The sequence below is a fragment of the Mya arenaria genome, chromosome 13, assembly GCF_026914265.1.
Source record: "Mya arenaria isolate MELC-2E11 chromosome 13, ASM2691426v1".
Taxonomy (NCBI): Eukaryota; Metazoa; Mollusca; class Bivalvia; order Myida; family Myidae; genus Mya; species Mya arenaria.
The window spans coordinates 10,725,226-10,744,146 of record NC_069134.1 but is presented as its reverse complement, the minus strand read 5'-3'; the positions used below and the strand labels follow the sequence as shown (position 1 = coordinate 10,744,146).

Genomic DNA, 18,921 nt, shown 5'->3' with positions numbered 1-18,921 from the left:
AAAGTGGCCCTGAGTACCAGAGCGGCCCGGAACGAGAAAGGCCAAGTACGAGAAAGGCCCCGTACCAGAAAGGCCCAGTACCAGAAAGGTCTGGTATGAGAAAGACCCAGTACCAGAAAGGCCCAGTTCCAGAAAGGCCTGGTCCAGTAATTTTTAACATTAATATGTTTGGTTTTAAAAAATAAAAGATGTAACATATAAATAATATTAATCGCGTCCCCCTCTAAAATCGTCCAAGTTTACTTTTTATGTCATTATAGAAGAAAAAAATAAAATACACATATAATGCATCATTTCCGACAACAAATTGTTAAAATTTTCTTGATTGAAACACTGACCAAAATTGAATATCAATCATCAATTCAATTGAAGTTGAATTATGAAACAGGTATCTCTAGTGATTGCGAAGCAAAGTTTTCATAATGGTAATTATCTTTGAAATTTACCAAAAGATGAATATACAACCGGCCTAGAATTTAAAGTTAGGATTTTTAGATGTATTAACAGCCCATATGTGTTTTGTAAAACAAGGAAGTGGGCCTGTAGGCTTGATGTGTGACTATAAAATAGAATCCTACCTTTTAATAAAGTGTGTTGTGGTGATTTGTGGTCTAGCGAAAACACACTTGCATTTTTAATGCCCCACCACACTACTAAATACTGGGAGGAATGTTAAATGGGGGTCCCATGTGAAAGTGCTTTACACTGGTGCACGTTGAAGATCAAGCTCAGCTCTTACCAGGGCAACATTCTGTCTGTGCACTATGCTCCAAAAACCTAATATTACAAACAATATTATTGGAGCAATCGCCGAATGGGCCGAAAAAACTCAAAATCCCAACTCAGAAAGTGTCCATCACCTTGACCTTCAAACCCGAATATCAGATCCAGATAGGACAACCAACTAGTAAAAACCATTATAATAAAACCAAACAAATGACAAGGTCTTAACTTTAGCCAAGCCTGAATTATATTTATACCAAGGTTTTAAACCAGAGATTCATCAGTGTAAATTAATGTTATCAATAATTCTGTTTCTGGCCTAACATTAAAAGGGACGACATTGTTCTCTCTATAGCATTGGTAAACACAACACAAGAGTACCGTTCACCAATGATTTATTATAAAAATATGCAAATCTGTAAATACATAACTGTCCAAACTTTCAATAACTTTTATTTTGCAGTGTTCATCTTAGAGATATATTTTATAGCATACCCCAAAAAATACAACCGGGATTTATCTATTAAAAAACAACCTATTAAACAACATTTTAAAATCTTATGTTTTAAGGCAGCTTAATTCAGTTCATTGCTTAAAAAAATTGCATTGCTAATTATAACTCTGAAAAGATATACTGCAAAGCATATACTGTTTGAAAAATAATTCAGCACTTCACAATGGCAAAATTTATATCACAGATTTTATATCGGAAAAGTGGAATGAAAAAAGATAATATCAGCATCATAAGGTGTGTCAAACCAAAATGTTTTATTGCACCGAAAGGTTAACGTTAATCCTGCCACTACCATAGCTTTTATCCAGCGTGCCGTTAAACGTAACAGGCTGAAACTGGAAGATGTCAGGGTGACCGAAATGTGGGCATGCTGCAGCGAAGTCTGCCTTACTCCATTGGAAGGGAGGTAACTGGTCGTAAGTCGGTCCACTTATGGCAATAAACTCCAGGCGTTGGAACATCTCAGAATTTGTCAGCTGAAATCAAATACAGTGTTTGTAGGAATAGCAAATCACAATGATCTTACTTAAATGGTTTTATGCTGCAAATTAAAACTGTGAGCTCACAAAAGTGGAGTAATTTTATGCCTTAAAAATAGTAAAAGCATGGTGATAATGGTTTAAGCTTTTAGATTTACAATTTGTATGGTTCTATACATAATACAATCACCAAACAAGTTTTTCTTTCACATGAAAATCAGATATTCTACAATTTGATCTTTAAACCATAGTCTTAAATCATTACAAATTGGTAACATTCTATTCAAAAGGGCTTGTAGTACTACTATATTCAAAAACAATTATGCCAATTGACCTACTTTCATGTCAGTGCCCCCATGTGACCTATGCCCCAGGGCCCCAAACGGATATGTCCCATTAGCAGGGTTGAGGTCACACCTAGCAGAGATACCATTCTCCCCACTATAGGGCGGGGTACAGTTGCAGCGGGCCAGAGGGTCATGCTGGAAATCATTGTACCTGTAATTTAAGCATATATTTGAAATTGGGCTTACTTTCAAAATTATATAAAAAATATCAGAAAATAGATAGGATCATTGTTATATAACAGAACGTTTTTTTATTCTGGTATCAGTTTACATAATCTGAAAAACAACTTTAGGTCTAAAATTATAGCAACTTTTACTAGACACTTATACAATCATTTATATCACATATATAGAAAACTCCAGTAACTCATACTGTTCACCTCATAAGAGCCTGCATGGACTTCAAGTCAGTGACCTTGCCATGGTCTCGCTTGAAAATCTGAGCCCGGGGAGCCTTGTCGTATGTGAACCAATCTCCATACTTCTGCACGTTGTCCCAGCAACCACTCTTGTTGAAAATCTCTGGGTAAAACCTGGATTGTAGCAGATTGTTGTATTGTTGGTTTCCCCGGTAATCAATAATTTCTATGGAAGGACATTGGGATCTGACAACAGATACTCAATGGATACTTGTGGATACCCAATAAGTCATGTATGTAATACATCATACATGTCCTTTGCTTACTGTTTTTTATGTTCTATTTGCAATAAACAGCAGCAATCGATCTTAAACAAAGGCAAATGTCAAACAAACGCAACATTAGATCTTAATGAATAAGGTTTTTTCACCTGCCCTGATATACTCACGCAATATTGTAGCTTGGCCAGTAGGTCTGTTTTGTGAGCAAATCTGTCTGATCATCAAATACCACTGAGCCTCTACAATAAAATTGTATCCTCTTCTGAATTATTCTTATATACAGTAAAATTATGAAAGCAAGTATAACCTATTTATACATCTTTCATTTATTCAAAGGAATTGAACTTTAAATATTCAATATCCTTTTTTTGGTATTTGCTGTAATTTTACTTAAAATTCATCACCAAAGATTACTCTTATAACTGGAATGTTAAAAACTGCATTTTAGTGATTCATTGACAAAGAAACTTTTAATCAATTTCAAAAAATGCATGAAACCATATTTTTTACGTTACGTCCATCAGACATGTTGAACAAGAGGCACATCAGTGCCTGTGCTCCACTGGCCAAAAGGTTCAAGCAAAGATTACCTAACGAACATTTTCGTCAAGTTTCATAGAAATACAATCATCAATTTTTGAGGAGAAGTTATTTAAAAAAATTTTTTACTTTAATAGCTCTGGCTGCCATGTTGTGCAGTGGACCGAAATGATTTGGGCAATTTGAGTAAAGGAGCACCAAACAAACATTTCTGTCAAGTTTTATCGAAAAAAAGGTCATCGGTTTCGACGACAAGTCGTATAAAGTTTTTTTTATTTTTTAGCTCTGGCAGCCATGGTGTGCAGTGGACTGGAACCATTTAACAAATTTTGGTTAATGACCACCCAAGGAACATTTCTGTCAAGTTTCATCAAAATCTGATCATCGGTTTCTGAGGAGAAGTCGTTTAAAGGTTTTTCTATTTTTACCTCTGGGGGCCATCTTGTGCAGTGGACCGAAACCATTGAAGCAAATTTGATAAAGGACCATCCAAGGAACATTTCTGTTAAGTTTCATCAAAATCTGATCATCGGTTTCTGAGAAGATGTTCTTTAAAGGTTTTTCTATTTTTTTTGCCCTGGCAGCCATGTTGTGCAGCGGACCGGAACCATTTGAGCAATTTTGGTTAAGGACCACCCAAGGAACAATTCTGTCAAGTTTCATCAAAATCTGCCTATCCGTTTCAGAGGAGATGTCGTTTAAAGATTTTGCTATTTTTAGCTGTGGCGGCCATATTGTGCAATGGACCAGAACCATTTGAGCAATTTTAATAAAGGACCACCCAAGGAACATTTCTGTCAAGTTTCATCAAAATCTGCCGAACCGTTTCAGAGGAGATGTCGTTTAAAGATTTTGCTATTTTTAGCTCTGGCGGCCATATTGTGCAATGGACCGGAACCATTTGAGCAATTTTGGTAAATTTGATAAAGGACCATCCAAGGAACATTTCTATTAAGTTTCATCAAAATCTGATCATCGGTTTCTGAGAAGATGTTCTTTAAAGGTTTTTCTATTTTTTTGCCCTGGCAGCCATGTTGTGCAGCGGACCGGAACCATTTGAGCAATTTTGGTTAAGGACCACCCAAGGAACAATTCTGTCAAGTTTCATCAAAATCTGCCTATCCGTTTCAGAGGAGATGTCGTTTAAAGATTTTGCTATTTTTAGCTGTGGCGGCCATATTGTGCAATGGACCAGAACCATTTGAGCAATTTTAATAAAGGACCACCCAAGGAACATTACTGTCAAGTTTCATCAAAATCTGCCGAACCGTTTCAGAGGAGATGTCGTTTAAAGATTTTGCTATTTTTAGCTCTGGCGGCCATATTGTGCAATGGACCGGAACCATTTGAGCAATTTTGGTAAAGGACCACCAAAGGAACATTCCTGTGAAGTTTTGTCAAAATCCGCTTATCAGTTTCAGAGGAGATGTCGTTTAAAGTAAAAGTTTACGCACGCACGCACGCACTCACGACGGACAATCTGTGACGACATAAGCTCCATGGCCTTCGGCCAGTGGAGCTAAAAATTAAGCGATTAATTCGAACAATTGTTTTTTAACAAATTACTTTTAGTAAGGTGAAATTTATGCATAGCAATTTTCATAAACAGAAAAAGTACAGTATGTAAATGGATGCCTATATCTGAACAATGATTAAGTAGACAAAGGCAATAATACGGTATCTGTTCCAGCACAGTTAAAAGTCCCTTGGTAGGCGTGAAGCCGGGCAGAAAATGTCGGTAGTCCACCACCATCCACTGGTTGTTGTACCTAGTGATAGTATAAATTTATTTATAAAAATTAAACATCAAGGATGTAGGAGTTTTTTTATTCAAGGAATGCTTCCCCTGCATATTGAAGTCTTAGAAAATAATGTACAGGTCAGAGTCTGGTACAATTTTATGTAAGCACTATAGACCTGTCTGACCGTCAGACAGGTCTATAGTGCTTACATATAATTGTACCAGAACAATATCACATATGAATCATATTATGCTGTTATCTGAAGAATTTCTCTTCACACTGTTTTTTAAGAAGGCAAAGGTGTCTGTTGACCACATCGCCATCATCCACTTACCAGAACAAACATTCAAACTTGAATACAATCAATATATCTGCCACATCAGTATGTCAAAAGTTATTGCCACTGAACATAATAATGCCAGTTTTAACATTGTTACCACTCAAGCACCTTCAATTCTTCATTTATCCTTATTTTATTTAATATGAAAATGTATGACCGTAACATCTCAGCCAAGTTTGATTATGGGCAAAATCTGACCTTTAAGTAAAGAGTTATACCCTTGAATAATAAAAAAATGCTATTTTTTATATCATAGCCACCGTAGCACCTTCATTCTTCATCAATCCTATTAATTTTCAAAAAGAAAACTTATGACCATTAATAATAATAAGATATCAGCCAAGTTGCATTATGGGCCAAATCTGACCAGTAGTTCAAGAGTTATAGCCCTTGCTTTATGAAAAATATGTAATATTAAACATCTTCATTTCTTTACCAATATCTTATTAAAATGAAAATGTGTGACTCTAAGATCTTGGCAAATTTCATTTATGGGCCATGACCAGAGTTCCATATATCAGGTGACCAACCGAGGGCCTTATTGGCCCTCTTGCTAATCAAAATGATTAACAATTGAAAAGACTGCATGCAAACATAAACAACTGATCTATTTCATATAACATTTAAAGCAAGGTTTTATTCTAAAATGGTGAGTTATTATTTATCATGTTATATAATCTACATAAAATATACATTTTTTAAGAAATTTCTCCCAAAGTATTTATGTCCAACATTCATCTTTTGGATTGTCATAATGCTATATCCCACCAACTTACGTTCCACTGTTGTACTGCGAGAAGAGGGTAGCCCAGTCTTTCCCATTGGTACCCAGCCTGTTGGCCACCATGGTCCGTGTACCCTCCAAAACCGTGTTGGATGTCACATACTTGTAGAGGGACGGATTACTGTTCCCTATTGTTGTCTCTAAAGAAGCCTGTAAATAGCATTGAAAAAAGCATTTAGGATTAACAGTCATGATGATAATCCTTTCATGGCTTGTACTATAAACCACCTTACTGACATAAGTGTTTTATAGGTAACTAAGGAGACCAAACTCATGGCTCCATTTAGCCTATCATGTTTATCTAAGACAAAAAAGCTAGCAAATGAAGAAATCAATTGCACATGAAATGTAGTAGACTACGGTAGGAACACATTGAAACAAATATTTTCTATTTTTGTTGCAAAGTTTGTATTGTTTTGGATGACAAGAAATTACCATTCCAGATGAGATCAAATAGTAGTCATCTCCTGACAACAGTACTCCTGGGTAGGATGACATGGTTATCACCTTGCCTGGAACCGAGTCTGAAATATCCACTTGCATTTATATTTACCATTTGTGTTGCATTGAAAAGAAATGTAGTTCAGTGGAATTGGACTACTTGATACTAAAAAAACTAAGCTTAACAGACTCAATCAGTAAAACAAAGCACAATCCCAATACCATCAGACGACTAGTTTTATTTGCTTCAACAGCGGCTTCTAACACTGTTACAGTCAGTTTCATTACTCAAAAAAAGTATTGTTTGTCACAGCTGCGTTCTTGGGGCTTAGTTTAAAGTTGTAGCAGGGGTATGAGCCAACCTCTTCAGAAGTATGTTCCTGGTGATACAACAAAGAATTATGCCAAATCGCTGATGGTTGCAGTTTGTTACTTTTGACGGTTTTAAGATGTTACGCTTGATTAAAAATGAACTCCAAAAGGGCTCACTTAAAGCCACAAACATAACAACTTGTATCATGCTTTAAAACCCTGAAATACTAAGTTTATTTGCGAAATGTAGTTATTTCCGCAATAAGCATGGGATAGACCATAAACCATGAACAATTATATACAAGGGTTATTTCTTGTTTAATATCTGTACGGCAGCTGTGTATGGTAAAATTTGAAATAACTTTTTCTAAAGAAGATATTATATATTTTTGATGTCCCTGGTGACAAAAACATTTTATCATTGAAAAAACAAAACAAAAAAAGAATACCTCCACTCATCAAGTGAAATCCAAAGCTGTATTTTTTCAGCACCCTAAGCATGCTTTGGTAAGAATCCCAAGTGTCATGTGACACATAGAGGTCCTTGTTGCCTGGCAACAGTTTAATGAGGGCAGAACATGACCCTGATCCTTTGACTTTTGGTCTCCTGGTGGGGTTCATGGCATTGGGAATGTCCTCCATATCTCCGCTGAGTGACAGGACGCTGAAAAAAATAGGCAAGGTAATCTTTTATACGACAAGTACAGAGCTTTTTCACCATCTTTAGAAGAGGCTGGAATTCAACTACTTCCAAAAATTTTAGACATTTGTTTCCATATACACATTTGTTTCCATATTTTTTTTTGGAACAACTTTTGCAGATGTTATAGTTGTGCTTGATTCTAATTCTATGTCATTGCATTTTTTGCATAAAAGCCTGAAGTAGGTATATGCATTAAACTTTCCAAATTTAAAGTGCTTACACGTTAAACTTTCCCTAAATGAAAAGGCCAAACCTCTTCACAATTTCCGTTGAAAATGTCCTTGAAAATTATATGACTTTGGTATATTTTTAATAACATATAAAGTTGACATTCTTAATAACTAATTAATTTCGTGAGCTTTAAAGAAATAAAAATGATTTATAAGTCCATCTGACACACATACTATAAGCCAAATGGGTCAATATCTGTGGATGCATGGCCTGGCTTGTTAAAATATCCATCGGTCAGACCACGAACTTGAATAAGGAACAGCCTAACCTGTAAAACAGTATAACTCAAACATACATTTATTAAAATTATAGTATTGAATTTTTTTAAAGATTAAACAGATTTTAAATTTTAAAATAAATGTTTAGCTAAATGAATAAATTTAAAGTCAATAATGATAAGTGTGCTAACTTTATGATTTATTTCAGTATCAAGAATCTTTTACCATGTTCCAGTAATCATTTTGCTTTTCTTTTATCTGTTGCTGCATCCAAGCTAGGTTATTCTGCAGGAAGTTTCTCAACTTCTCACACCCAGGGTTCAAGGGACGCTCACAAAACTGACCTATTAAGATGAAACATTTGTACAAAAGCTATGCAATTTCAGAGAACTGCTTCTGAATACATAAGAAAAAAACCATTTGTTAAACTTTAGATACTGTCTAAAAATTAAAAGGCTGTTATAAATATCACCTGCAACAGTGTTTTGCCAGTGCATGGTAATGAGGTCCTTGGAAATGAATCCCTCAACAAGACCTGCTGCATAGGACTGGTCGCCATCATCATACGCATCATTGGTTTCAACTGACAGATAACCCCATCTAAAATATATCATATAAACACAATGAAAAAATGTAACAAGCCCTGTTACATAAAGTATTAGTCAAGGGCTAGCAGGCTTATGCTATATTCGACCACTGTATTATATACACTTCTTGCGATTAATGATAATAATTCTCCAATTATGATAATAATTCTCAATTTTAATGTCTGATATTAATATCATATTTCAAAATTGTATTGTCAACAAAAATAAAATAATTACACCAGCAGTAAACAAAGGCAGACAAAAAGGAATTATGGATTAAACTGATATCTGTAAAAAGGTATTCATAGCAAAAGCTCTTTGAACTTGAAAATTTACATAACTCTGACATAGATTTTGAAATGGTAGAATGTTTATACCAATTTGAATTAGCACAATTGTGAAGAAAGCTTTCAGCTTATTTTAAATAAACACTCTCAAATCTGCTTCTTGGGTCTAAAACACCAGAACTGAGTGTCCATTTGAGAGGCAACAAGAGCATTTCCCAACTGGGGATCAAACCCGGGACTTCTTGGTCAGGAGGTGGACACTCTAGCCCCAAGAATGTGTAAAAAGCTTTTCACTGCTTGGATTAAAGGATCATTAGCATGTCGGCACAATAAAGAATCAGTCCAAATAATTGTACGTTGGCGAAAAATTTTACGATTTTTGATATGGCAAATCCTTCACGTGCAAATTGTTTTGTACCAAAAGTGGGTAGTTGTTTGATTGAGATTCCGGGTTAAAGCATATTGCGTCCATAAAATATCATAAAAACAAGTAATAATACCAGATTATGTTATTTTATATTAGTTCCGTACACAAAAAATAAATATCCAACGAATAATTATGAGTTTGACGGGTTTTCTTCAATTCATTCTGTCAAAACATAACGATATATACATGATGGGCACCTGCAAGGCTTCAGGGCACAACTTTAAAACAATCAGAACATTTCGGCCATGGCCGAGTTGATATGATTGTATTTACGAGGTCTATCTCGAAGCTTGTCGGAGGTGGCCGACTTATTACGATTGGGTCAAGATGTTCCACTTGGCATAATTGTTGTCTGTGTCAGTCAACTTTCGTTTTGTTGGAAAGGTAAATAATGTGTTTTAATGCATAAAATGCTTGTTTTGTGCAAAATAACTTTTCATTTACATGGTAAAATATACATATAAACCTTTATGATCAATTTCAACCATAAAATACTTCACTTAATACAATTTCAATATTTTTCAAACACCCCTGGTTTTTGCACAATCCGGTTTAGACATTAGGGATTGGATGAATCTCGTATATGGCAACAGTCAATTGTAACCACGCCCCCTCCCCCCCCCCTCCCCAGGTCAGGGGGTACATCTGGGATAGCTGGGGAAATGGGCCGTGTTTTTACTTTTCAGATGGCCCCGCAGTGCCGGGTGACTGCGGTGGTTTTGTCTTATCACCAAATTTAGCTGGAAATTATCCTTATCTAGGGTCCCTTGGGTGCGGGGGCATTTGGCGGGGTTTTTACCAGCAGATTGTCCCCGCAGGAAGGAGACTTTGCCCAGACTTGACTGGACCGAAAGTCAATGTCCCCACTATTCCCCAGACCTGGGGGGGCCGTGGTTACAAATGACTGGTGCATAACACATCTATTATTTTAGACTAAATAAAGAATGTGTTGAAATTAAGCTTGCCAGTGGATGACCCAACTTGTTAGAAGAATGTGTATTTCAAGTTTAATCTTTAAGGAGCTGACTGAAATCCTACTTAGTATTTACCCAATTGATTAAAATATATGAAGCATAAATTTGACAACATTTGTATCACTTATTTCAGTATTTGAGAAAATAGAAAATTACCCGGTTTTGTTCACAAAATTGTCAAAATCAGCACGTGCAACCCAGCCTCCTGAGCAGTCGCTGTTTATCTTGAAGTTTCCACTATCATTTTTCACGACACATGCAGACTCTAAAGCATTGGCTCCTAGAAAAGCACCCAGGAACAAAAAATAAAAAACTGACAAATATGTTTGTGCTTTGGACATTTTGGATTTATCACATGATTGTCACATGATGTGTAATCGGCTACATATAACTATTATTTTGGACATCGATCATATGACGGAGAGAAAATACGACAACTCTCATGCGCACAGTTCAGAGAGAGAGCAATATTTGATAAGTATTTAGATAGCTGATTTTTTCTACATTCTGTACTTTACCCTGTGCGTAGTAGAAACACTATTGTTTTTGTTTTTATAATAATAATAATAATAATAATAATAATAATAATAATAATAATAATAATTAATAAGTGTGTGTCACGGCTTTCCTCGGCTCGGGTGGGCGGAAAAGCATTTTATTCTCTAAAGCAAACCATACAAGATTCCGCATCTAGTTTGACGCAAAAAAAATCCCGATTGACATGTGTTTTAATATTATTTCTATTTAATATCACATTGAACATGTTGCTCTGTTTTAACGAGTGCTAGTTTTGAGTGATATACTGTCCATGTGTTGAGTGATAGCAAGCGATAATCCCCTGCTTGGTGGATATGCCACGACCCGCAGAAGTGCAATTTCAATATAACTGATAGGCCCAAGTTGCTCATTTTCAGAGTAAAAAAACAACAGTTTTCCTATTTAGAAGCCTCATTAGAATACAATATATGCGCTCAACGTGACACTCTCGGGGCAGTGCTTAAAATGCAACGCAAGTGACGGGTAAATGCTGCAACTCAATGCTCAACGTCAATGTTAAACGTAATGTGGTCAGGTGGCTATCCGCAGTGCCTTAGAATGCAGATCGATGGTCATCGTCAATGTTAGACGTAATGTGGTCAGGTGTTTATCCACAGTGCTTTTGAATGCAGCTCGATGGTCATCGTCAATGTTAGACGTAATGTGGTCAGGTGGTTATCCACAGGGCTTTAGAATGCAGCTCGATGGTAATTGTCAATGTTGAACGTAATATGGTCATGCAGGTGGCTATCCATAGTGTTTTTGAATGCAGCTCGATTGTCATTGTCAATGTTAAACGCAATATGGTCATGCAGGTGGTTATCCACAGTGCTTTTGAATGCAGCTCGATGGTCATTGTCAATGTTAAACGTAATATGGTCATGCAGGTGGCTATCCATAGTGCTTTAGAATGCAGCTCGATGGTCATCGTCAATGTTAGACGTAATGTGGTCAGGTGGTTATCCACAGTGCTTTTGAATGCAGCTCGATGGTCATTGTCAATGTTAAACGTAATATGGTCATGCAGGTGGCTATCCACAGTGCTTTATAATGCAGCTCGATGGTCATCGTCAATTTTAGACGTAATGTGGTCAGGTGGCTATCCACAGTGCTTTAGAATGCAGCTCGATGGTCATCGTCAATGTTAGACGTAATAAAGTCAGGTGAATGTAACGCAGTAGTATCTAGTCATGGTGTCATTGTCAATGCTAAACAATTTTTATACATCTCTTAAGTTCATCTCTAAGTTCATAAAACACACACACACACACACACACACATACACACACGTACGCACGCACGCAGGCAGGCACGGTCACACACACACGCACGCACGCACGCGCACACACACACGTGTATATCTGGTGTTGTATGTAAACTCTATAACGACTGTTGTTGGTCGATGTAAATTAATTTTGTTAACTTTTGTCATAAATTCAAGTTATATACATGTACAAGGGTTATTCGTGAAAAGTGATGTCATAAAGTATTTATTACATAAAAATTAACAACAAAAGTTTGACATTTTTTTTTATAAAATATTATGATTTTTTGAACAACGGTGACGGGTATGTGGCCAAATGTCATTGCCGACATATCCACAACAGCATAAATTTTCAAACAGTTCGTTACCTCTCAGTATTTTTCAAAAATATTCTCCACCGAACACGATGCAATTTTTACTATTTTCCCCCCATGCATAGTAACTTCATTTTGTAATCATGTACGAATCATGTGTGTGTGTGTGTGTGTGTGTGTGTGTGTGTGTGCGTGTGTGTGTGTGTGTGTGTCGGGGGCGGGGGGGGGGGGGGGAGGTATATCGTATATCGCCGACTGAACTGCACTGGGCGTCAATGCGTCAATGTCATCAACTTGCCGTGCCGTTTAACGTCGTTTGACCTCGCCGTAGGGACTGCCTTTGTCTTGTGAAAACATTCGTTATAAATTTTGTAAAATAAATAATACATATACTGTATTAATCTACAAAATGGAAAAGTTTAATTGCGTTTTGAAAACAAAATGACATCTTATTTGAGTAGCCTTATAGTAGTATTGGTAGTCTGTTTATCAAAGCCTCGGCAATTTATTTCTTAAAATTATACATGAGATTTTTTGTTTATTCAAAGTATAAATGTATTGAAACACCGTTAATGTAGAACGTTATGTTGGTGAAAATCGTATAAAACACTGCATGGTTTACATAAATCAGAGACGTCTGTCCATAGACAGATAAAATATTACATTTAATAAATGTTTTAAGAACACAGTTTCTGTTTCTTAAATGCAACTGCAAATTAACAGTGTCATCATTACAAGAAAAATTTACTCCATCCCCAGATAAACTCTTCGTCAGCCGGACATGTTTGTCGGAACACTAAACTTTCTTCCCCGCATTTGATATACGCATTAAGAGCAGAAAATTCTCCTGGAATTTCATAGTTCTTGTAGTGTCGCCCGGCTACCTGCACATGTCGCAGTTTCGGGAGCACCTGGCAATCTGCCTCCGTCAGCTTGTCACACATGAGATATTCAGTTGACGAGTTCCTCGATTCAATGTACGAATTCAGCTTTCCTAATTCTGCTGTCAGTTCCACTCGTAGCTGGTGATCTTTGTCCTTATCCTTATTTTTCATCAGAGCTGCGAATTTCGGGAAAAAAGCCGTTGGAATACCTTCAAAACCGCTCGGAACTAATTCTGTAATAAATATGCATTTATATCAACTCTTCATTATCACCTTTTTGATCTGAGTATTAACTGGACCCATCTAAAAAATGTGACATTTAAACAAGGTTTGTATCCGGGAAACCAGATAACACGAAAGTGTACTAACCTGGCTTAGAAAAGAGCGTTGATAAATATTTCACAATTTCTTCTGAATCTGGTACAATCTTATTCCGTTCCGTTCTGTCGATTAAGACAGGCACCTTTCCATCGGGATAGAGTTTTAGAAACCATCCTGGCTTGTCCACAGTACTGACTGGGGTGACATCTATGTCCTCGGGATTAAGAACCAGTTTTGAGAACATGTTGGCGCGTTGAGAAAACGGACAGTCACCTACACACTTCCCGTCTTGCCCTGCTATAACAAGAAGTTGAAACCTTGGACCACCTCTAGACATTGTGCGTATAAATGATGTAAACCTGAAATGGCAATACAGATATATTATTATATTTTTATTAATAAATAAAAAATATATCTCTTTATCCCACCTTTCTATAAAAGTTGTATGACTGGTTTCAATAGCTGATTACAGAGTCAAACCTTCGATAAATCTTAAACAATATACCGAACGTCCGATATACTTAAGTTATCCGAAATATAATTAATTGTAAAGTAAATTCTTTGGAATGCAGAATACGATCGATGACATTTAAAGGTTTTACCTGCACAGACAACCTTTCAACCAGAGTTCATTCACTACATACACATTCAAGCTTCCCTTCAGTCACAAAGGCATCAAATTTCATTAAAATGCTTACTCATTACGTTTGTGGTGAACGTTTGTTTACAAATGATGGCCACGCCTTTCCGGTGATTATACTAATGTTGTCTCTTTAAATAAGCCCTCAAATTTCTTTTCCGTGACAATGCAGTAATGTCAATGTATGCTGTTTGTAAAGTATAAACTAGCGTGTTGTTTGCTTAACAGCACAGAGGATCTGGTAACATAAAATATCCGCAGGTCGAGCCAACACGAGAATCCTTACGACATGGTTGATCTGCATTCAGTTTCTTGCCATTTCTGTAGTTTTTAAAATTGCAAGATTACTGTTACCATGAGGGGTATATCATGGAAATCAGAACAAAATTGTACGCTGTTCTTTGTATTTTAATTTATGTATAATTTCAAATAATTGACGCATTTTTTTTTTGTGAACGAGTTCTGTAATTAATGAAGATGACGCGTACTGAATACAGTAACATGAATTTATAAGCTCAAAACTTATCATACACAACCTTTTAAGCCCTATATTTTATAAATAAAAATGTATTTTCCGAAAGGGCATATGTCCAAGATTATTATTGTCATCATTTTTTTCGAATAAAAAACAAAGCCTATTTGGTGTTGAAAAAGAGAGCTTGCAAATTTTGACGTCCTTTTTTCGATTTATTTCTTTGTCCGACTTTTGGATCATGGCAATATCTGACATATAATTTAAAAAAAATGTAAAAATTGCTTTAATTAGAAAATACGTTTTTCAATTATTGACAAATTTGTGCTAACAGTCACACCACTCAAAATTAATGTTAAGTTTACGTTCCTTGGCGGTGGTCACATCATTGTAGTAGCTAGGTGTGTTATGTTTTTTTTTAATTAAGTACAATTTAGTTTTGATTGTCGCAAGTCATGTTAGAAATATTGACTTTCTATTTGGGCAATTTATGTTCACGTCGTGCTATTAAATGCTCATGTGAGAATATACTGCCATATTGTGAATAAAAGTTTAATTTACGGACATGATTTGATAAAAAAAAATGCCAAAACACGAAACAGTTCGACTTTAAATTCAAGATATATAAAATGTCAAAGCTTAATTCACACGGTTTAAAACAAGAAGTAAAATGGCCAATAACACTGATTGAGAAATCCAAGTTGAATAAATATTGTCCACACAAATGATGTATCGCTTTAAAGCTGCACTCTCACAGATTGAACCTTTTGACAACTTTTTTTATTTTTTGTCTTGGAACGAGACACTTTTTACGAAAATCCATGGAAACCAGTTATATAAGACTGCTGACAAAAAAATAGATCGCAGATTTTTATATTTAAGTTCAAAAATTGATGTTTTATGCATTTTTCGTAAAAAAAACCCCATAAGTAACTGTTTAAGCCATAAAACATTAATTTTCGAACAGAAATATGAAAATCTACGATCTGATTTTTGTCAGCAATCTTATATCGTTGGTTTGCAGATATCTACGCAAAAATTTGCCCTTTCCAAGACAAAAAAAAGTTGTTATAATGGTAAATTTGTGAGAGTGCAGCTTTAAACAAAAACATCAGAATTAATTATTTACTTTCTTTTCAATGTGACTGGCCGTCGGTCAGACACAGCAGTTCTTTCCCTATGTCAAGTGAAAACACTGTGCTTTAAAATCGCTATATGTACGCGGCGGCGCATACTTGTCGTAACTTTTAACGACAAGAATCACAATGTTAAATTAGCAATTGTTATAATTGTAGTTGCAACTCAATTGACTGCCATCTTATCCACCCGATAGCTTCGTGGGAGAGCGTTCGGATGCGAAAGGTCGGGGTTCAAAACGTGTCACGCAAACCGAAAGTTGTTAAAACTATGGTACCGGTAGCTTCCGTCCCTTACGCTCAGCATTTAAGGGAAGTATTGGGAAATGATGTTATGGTTTAATCTAAGAAAGTTATATACCGTATATCGGTGCAATACCCGCAGCGAGCACGTTAAAGAACCAATTAAAGATGCACTCTTTATCCCAAATAAGATTTGCCACAATTGATGCAGTTGTTTTGTATACCAAAAAGAATGAATAGATGTCGAAAATAATGTTTCTTGTGAAGGGTACCGTGTTTAATTTGAAAGAAAGGTGCAGAAAACACGAAATTTCTATCTTATGAGAGGATTGTAGATCACAGTAACTCTTTTAGTACTCACCAATCATTTAATATGTTTGCGTTTTCAGCTATTAAAAACACGGTTACAGTCTTGTTATCAGTAGTTTAAATGTTCCATAAATGGATTTTGAATAAAAGTGTCCCTTTAAGGTCTCTCTTCACAGAGAGCTCGGGAATCGCATCCGGATCTCTTGTATCTCTATTCCTATATCTGGATGTGAATGGGTATTATTGCAGTTACTTCGATCTCATGTCACTAATGGCATTTAAACAAAATTCCGTGATGGAGTCACGGCAGGGTCATGCCGTAATGCAGCGAATAGGAGCTAGCAGGTCTTGACAAACTAATGGTACAAACAAACATTCACGGTATTACTAGTTCAATATTTATAGAGTTGGGAGCGTAAGTAATACCATACGTTATATCACAGACTGTTTAACAAAGAATTAAGAATGATATCTATACTAAATCACAACATAAAAAATGCACACATACGTTACTAAATAGCTCAAATTTGTAAGACATACTGTATATATAGCACAGAATAACCCATTAAAGTTATTCAACCCATTTCAAATGGGATCCTCAAGAAAAAAAAATATATGTGTTTGCCAGATCTCAGGTGTTGGCTGTTTAAGTTAGGTTTTTTCATACAAATAAATAAAACACTCTGACTAGTTAAAGAATGATTAAGTGTATGATATTAAAATTCCTCTTTACAGTTATATTACCACAGCCCGGGGAAAAACGTATGACGTACACGTACTATATATGACCAAATATCTGAGAACTACTATGCAAGCTTAAAATCAGAATGGATCACAATTAATAAAATATAAAATCTGCAAATTCTGCACACTTAACAATACCAACAATGAGGTGTGATTTCACTTTTTTTTAGTATTCTTATTTTACAACTTTTTAACTGTATTGGAAGGCGATTGGCACACGAGTGATAATCCTCTACCAAAACGATAAAAAAGTGTCTTAAAATTGTCCACCAACTTTAAATTCTGGCAATTCAACATCAAATGGTCACAAAATGGTAGTTAATTAGCTTCTCTGTGTGAAGTTCATTTCCATTCATTTTAGAGAGGAAAACTACTAATTAGTTTCAACTTCAAATCTCTACGCTGCATGCTTGCATCATATTTATACAATGAATGATAGTTTTATCTTAAATATCAAAATAAGAGTAAAATGATAAAATATTTAATTACATGACCGAATTTTTAGATAAATTTACACATTAGATTTTGTATATGGTCATGTAAGTCCCTTCAATACAAGTTATAAATAACAAAATGTATTTGAACACGATCTATGATTTTTACTTTTTTGCATTTAATCTCTGGAAAGTATAAAATAAATATAACAGTATTATGATGCATTATACATTTGATGCATGTACGATTATGTTTTAATAGTATGTATAGAGGATACTTGTATGTTTCATACGTAATATACTTGCTTTGGGTGTTCATAAGGTGAAAGATATTGCGATCTAACACTGTAACTACAACAACAACAACAACAACAATTACCTGTATTTGCCATGGTAACATTTGTTACAACAGACTATAAAGTTCAATAAAGCATCGGTAAACAAGATGGTTATGAATATTCCGTTACAATATATTTGCTTAGATAGTTCTATGCTATCGAAGTGAAATTATTACGCAATATAATAATGTGCAACTGAAATAAAGCTTCATAAACGTATTTGCGGGTTCAGTGACATGGGTAAAGTTAGTTAAACAATTCATTTTAACATTTTGAAGTAAAATGTTTTGGAGAGGAAAATTTGGATATTTGTGGTATAAGTATTTTTCTGCAAGTAAATAGATATCTAAAACAAAAAAACAAAAACAGAAACCCTAACAGATTATTATACATGTACATGTACATACATCGTTCATTCTATTTGATAGTATAAATACTGCTATGAAAACATTACCCTTTAGTGTAATCTGGCACAAATAGATACAAAGTGCGGGTCATTTACGGAAAAATATTTCTCCCACCTCAGATAAGTAGGTCCAATAATTCAACCATGCTAGAATTTTTTATCTTGCCCACGGGCGAAGATAAAACGCCCGTGTGGAACTCCCTTTTAATGGTCACCACGTTGTAATTACCTCTCTTGTTGAAGACTGTTGTCAGTATCATCATGGAAACCTTGTCTTGTGGCAATATTTAGAACGCTAATTAAGTTTTTCTCGCTTCAATTGTCACCATCAAGAAGTTTTCACGCACCTTTCAAGAAATAATGCTTCACTCTCCTCAGAACTATTTAAAGACTCGGTAAACCTCGTTTGCGCAAAACACCCTACGCTCGAGTCGGAATGAACCTGTCTTACACAATCGGCCATGGAAGATACTTATATTCTGTAGTAATCAGCACACCATGAAAATCCACGTGCAAAATACAATTGTGAACGAATGTGTTTATTTAAACTTTAAAAGTGAATGACAGTCCAGCGTGGATATAGTAGCAGC

The 18,921-nt window shown here is 35.5% G+C and overlaps 2 protein-coding genes across 3 annotated transcripts; both read right to left on the bottom strand.

The window, feature by feature from the left end:
* Positions 1–1,101: 1,101 nt before the first annotated feature.
* LOC128214950 (putative phospholipase B-like 2) lies at positions 1,102–10,648 on the bottom strand. Its single transcript, XM_052921671.1, has 12 exons — positions 10,446–10,648; positions 8,487–8,614; positions 8,240–8,358; positions 7,970–8,064; positions 7,312–7,526; positions 6,545–6,633; positions 6,102–6,259; positions 4,920–5,012; positions 2,871–2,942; positions 2,444–2,596; positions 2,055–2,214; positions 1,102–1,713 (listed from the first exon to the last, which is right to left on the bottom strand). The coding sequence occupies exons 1-12, from the start codon at positions 10,628–10,630 to the stop codon at positions 1,492–1,494; spliced, it is 1,689 nt and encodes a 562-aa protein (XP_052777631.1). The 5' UTR covers positions 10,631–10,648; the 3' UTR covers positions 1,102–1,491.
* A 2,241-nt stretch (positions 10,649–12,889) lies between these two features.
* On the bottom strand, positions 12,890–14,359 carry LOC128214460 (chloride intracellular channel protein 2-like). Of its 2 annotated transcripts, none has more exons than XM_052920940.1 (3): positions 14,308–14,359; positions 13,658–13,968; positions 12,890–13,521 (listed from the first exon to the last, which is right to left on the bottom strand). In XM_052920940.1, exons 2-3 carry the CDS (start codon positions 13,944–13,946, stop codon positions 13,136–13,138), a joined length of 675 nt encoding a protein of 224 aa, XP_052776900.1. In that variant the 5' UTR covers positions 13,947–13,968; positions 14,308–14,359; the 3' UTR covers positions 12,890–13,135. The 2 variants fall into 2 exon arrangements, with proteins under 2 accessions (XP_052776900.1, XP_052776897.1); XM_052920937.1 differs by having other exon boundaries at positions 14,212–14,346.
* Positions 14,360–18,921: the final 4,562 nt, after the last annotated feature.

Bases quoted from the DNA above. Each gene is read 5' to 3' on its own strand.
- LOC128214950 (XM_052921671.1), bottom strand. From the start codon at position 10,630: ATGTCCAAAGCACAAACATATTTGTCAGTTTTTTATTTTTTGTTCCTG. The intron at 8,615-10,445 runs GTAATTTTCTAT...GATATATTTTAG, and splicing joins AATTTTGTGAACAAAACCGG to ATGGGGTTATCTGTCAGTTG. The intron at 7,527-7,969 runs GTATGTGTGTCA...TATTTTTTTCAG, and splicing joins ATTGACCCATTTGGCTTATA to CGTCCTGTCACTCAGCGGAG.
- LOC128214460 (XM_052920940.1), bottom strand. From the start codon at position 13,946: ATGTCTAGAGGTGGTCCAAGGTTTCAACTTCTTGTTATAGCAGGGCAA. The intron at 13,522-13,657 runs GTTAGTACACTT...TATTTATTACAG, and splicing joins AACGCTCTTTTCTAAGCCAG to AATTAGTTCCGAGCGGTTTT.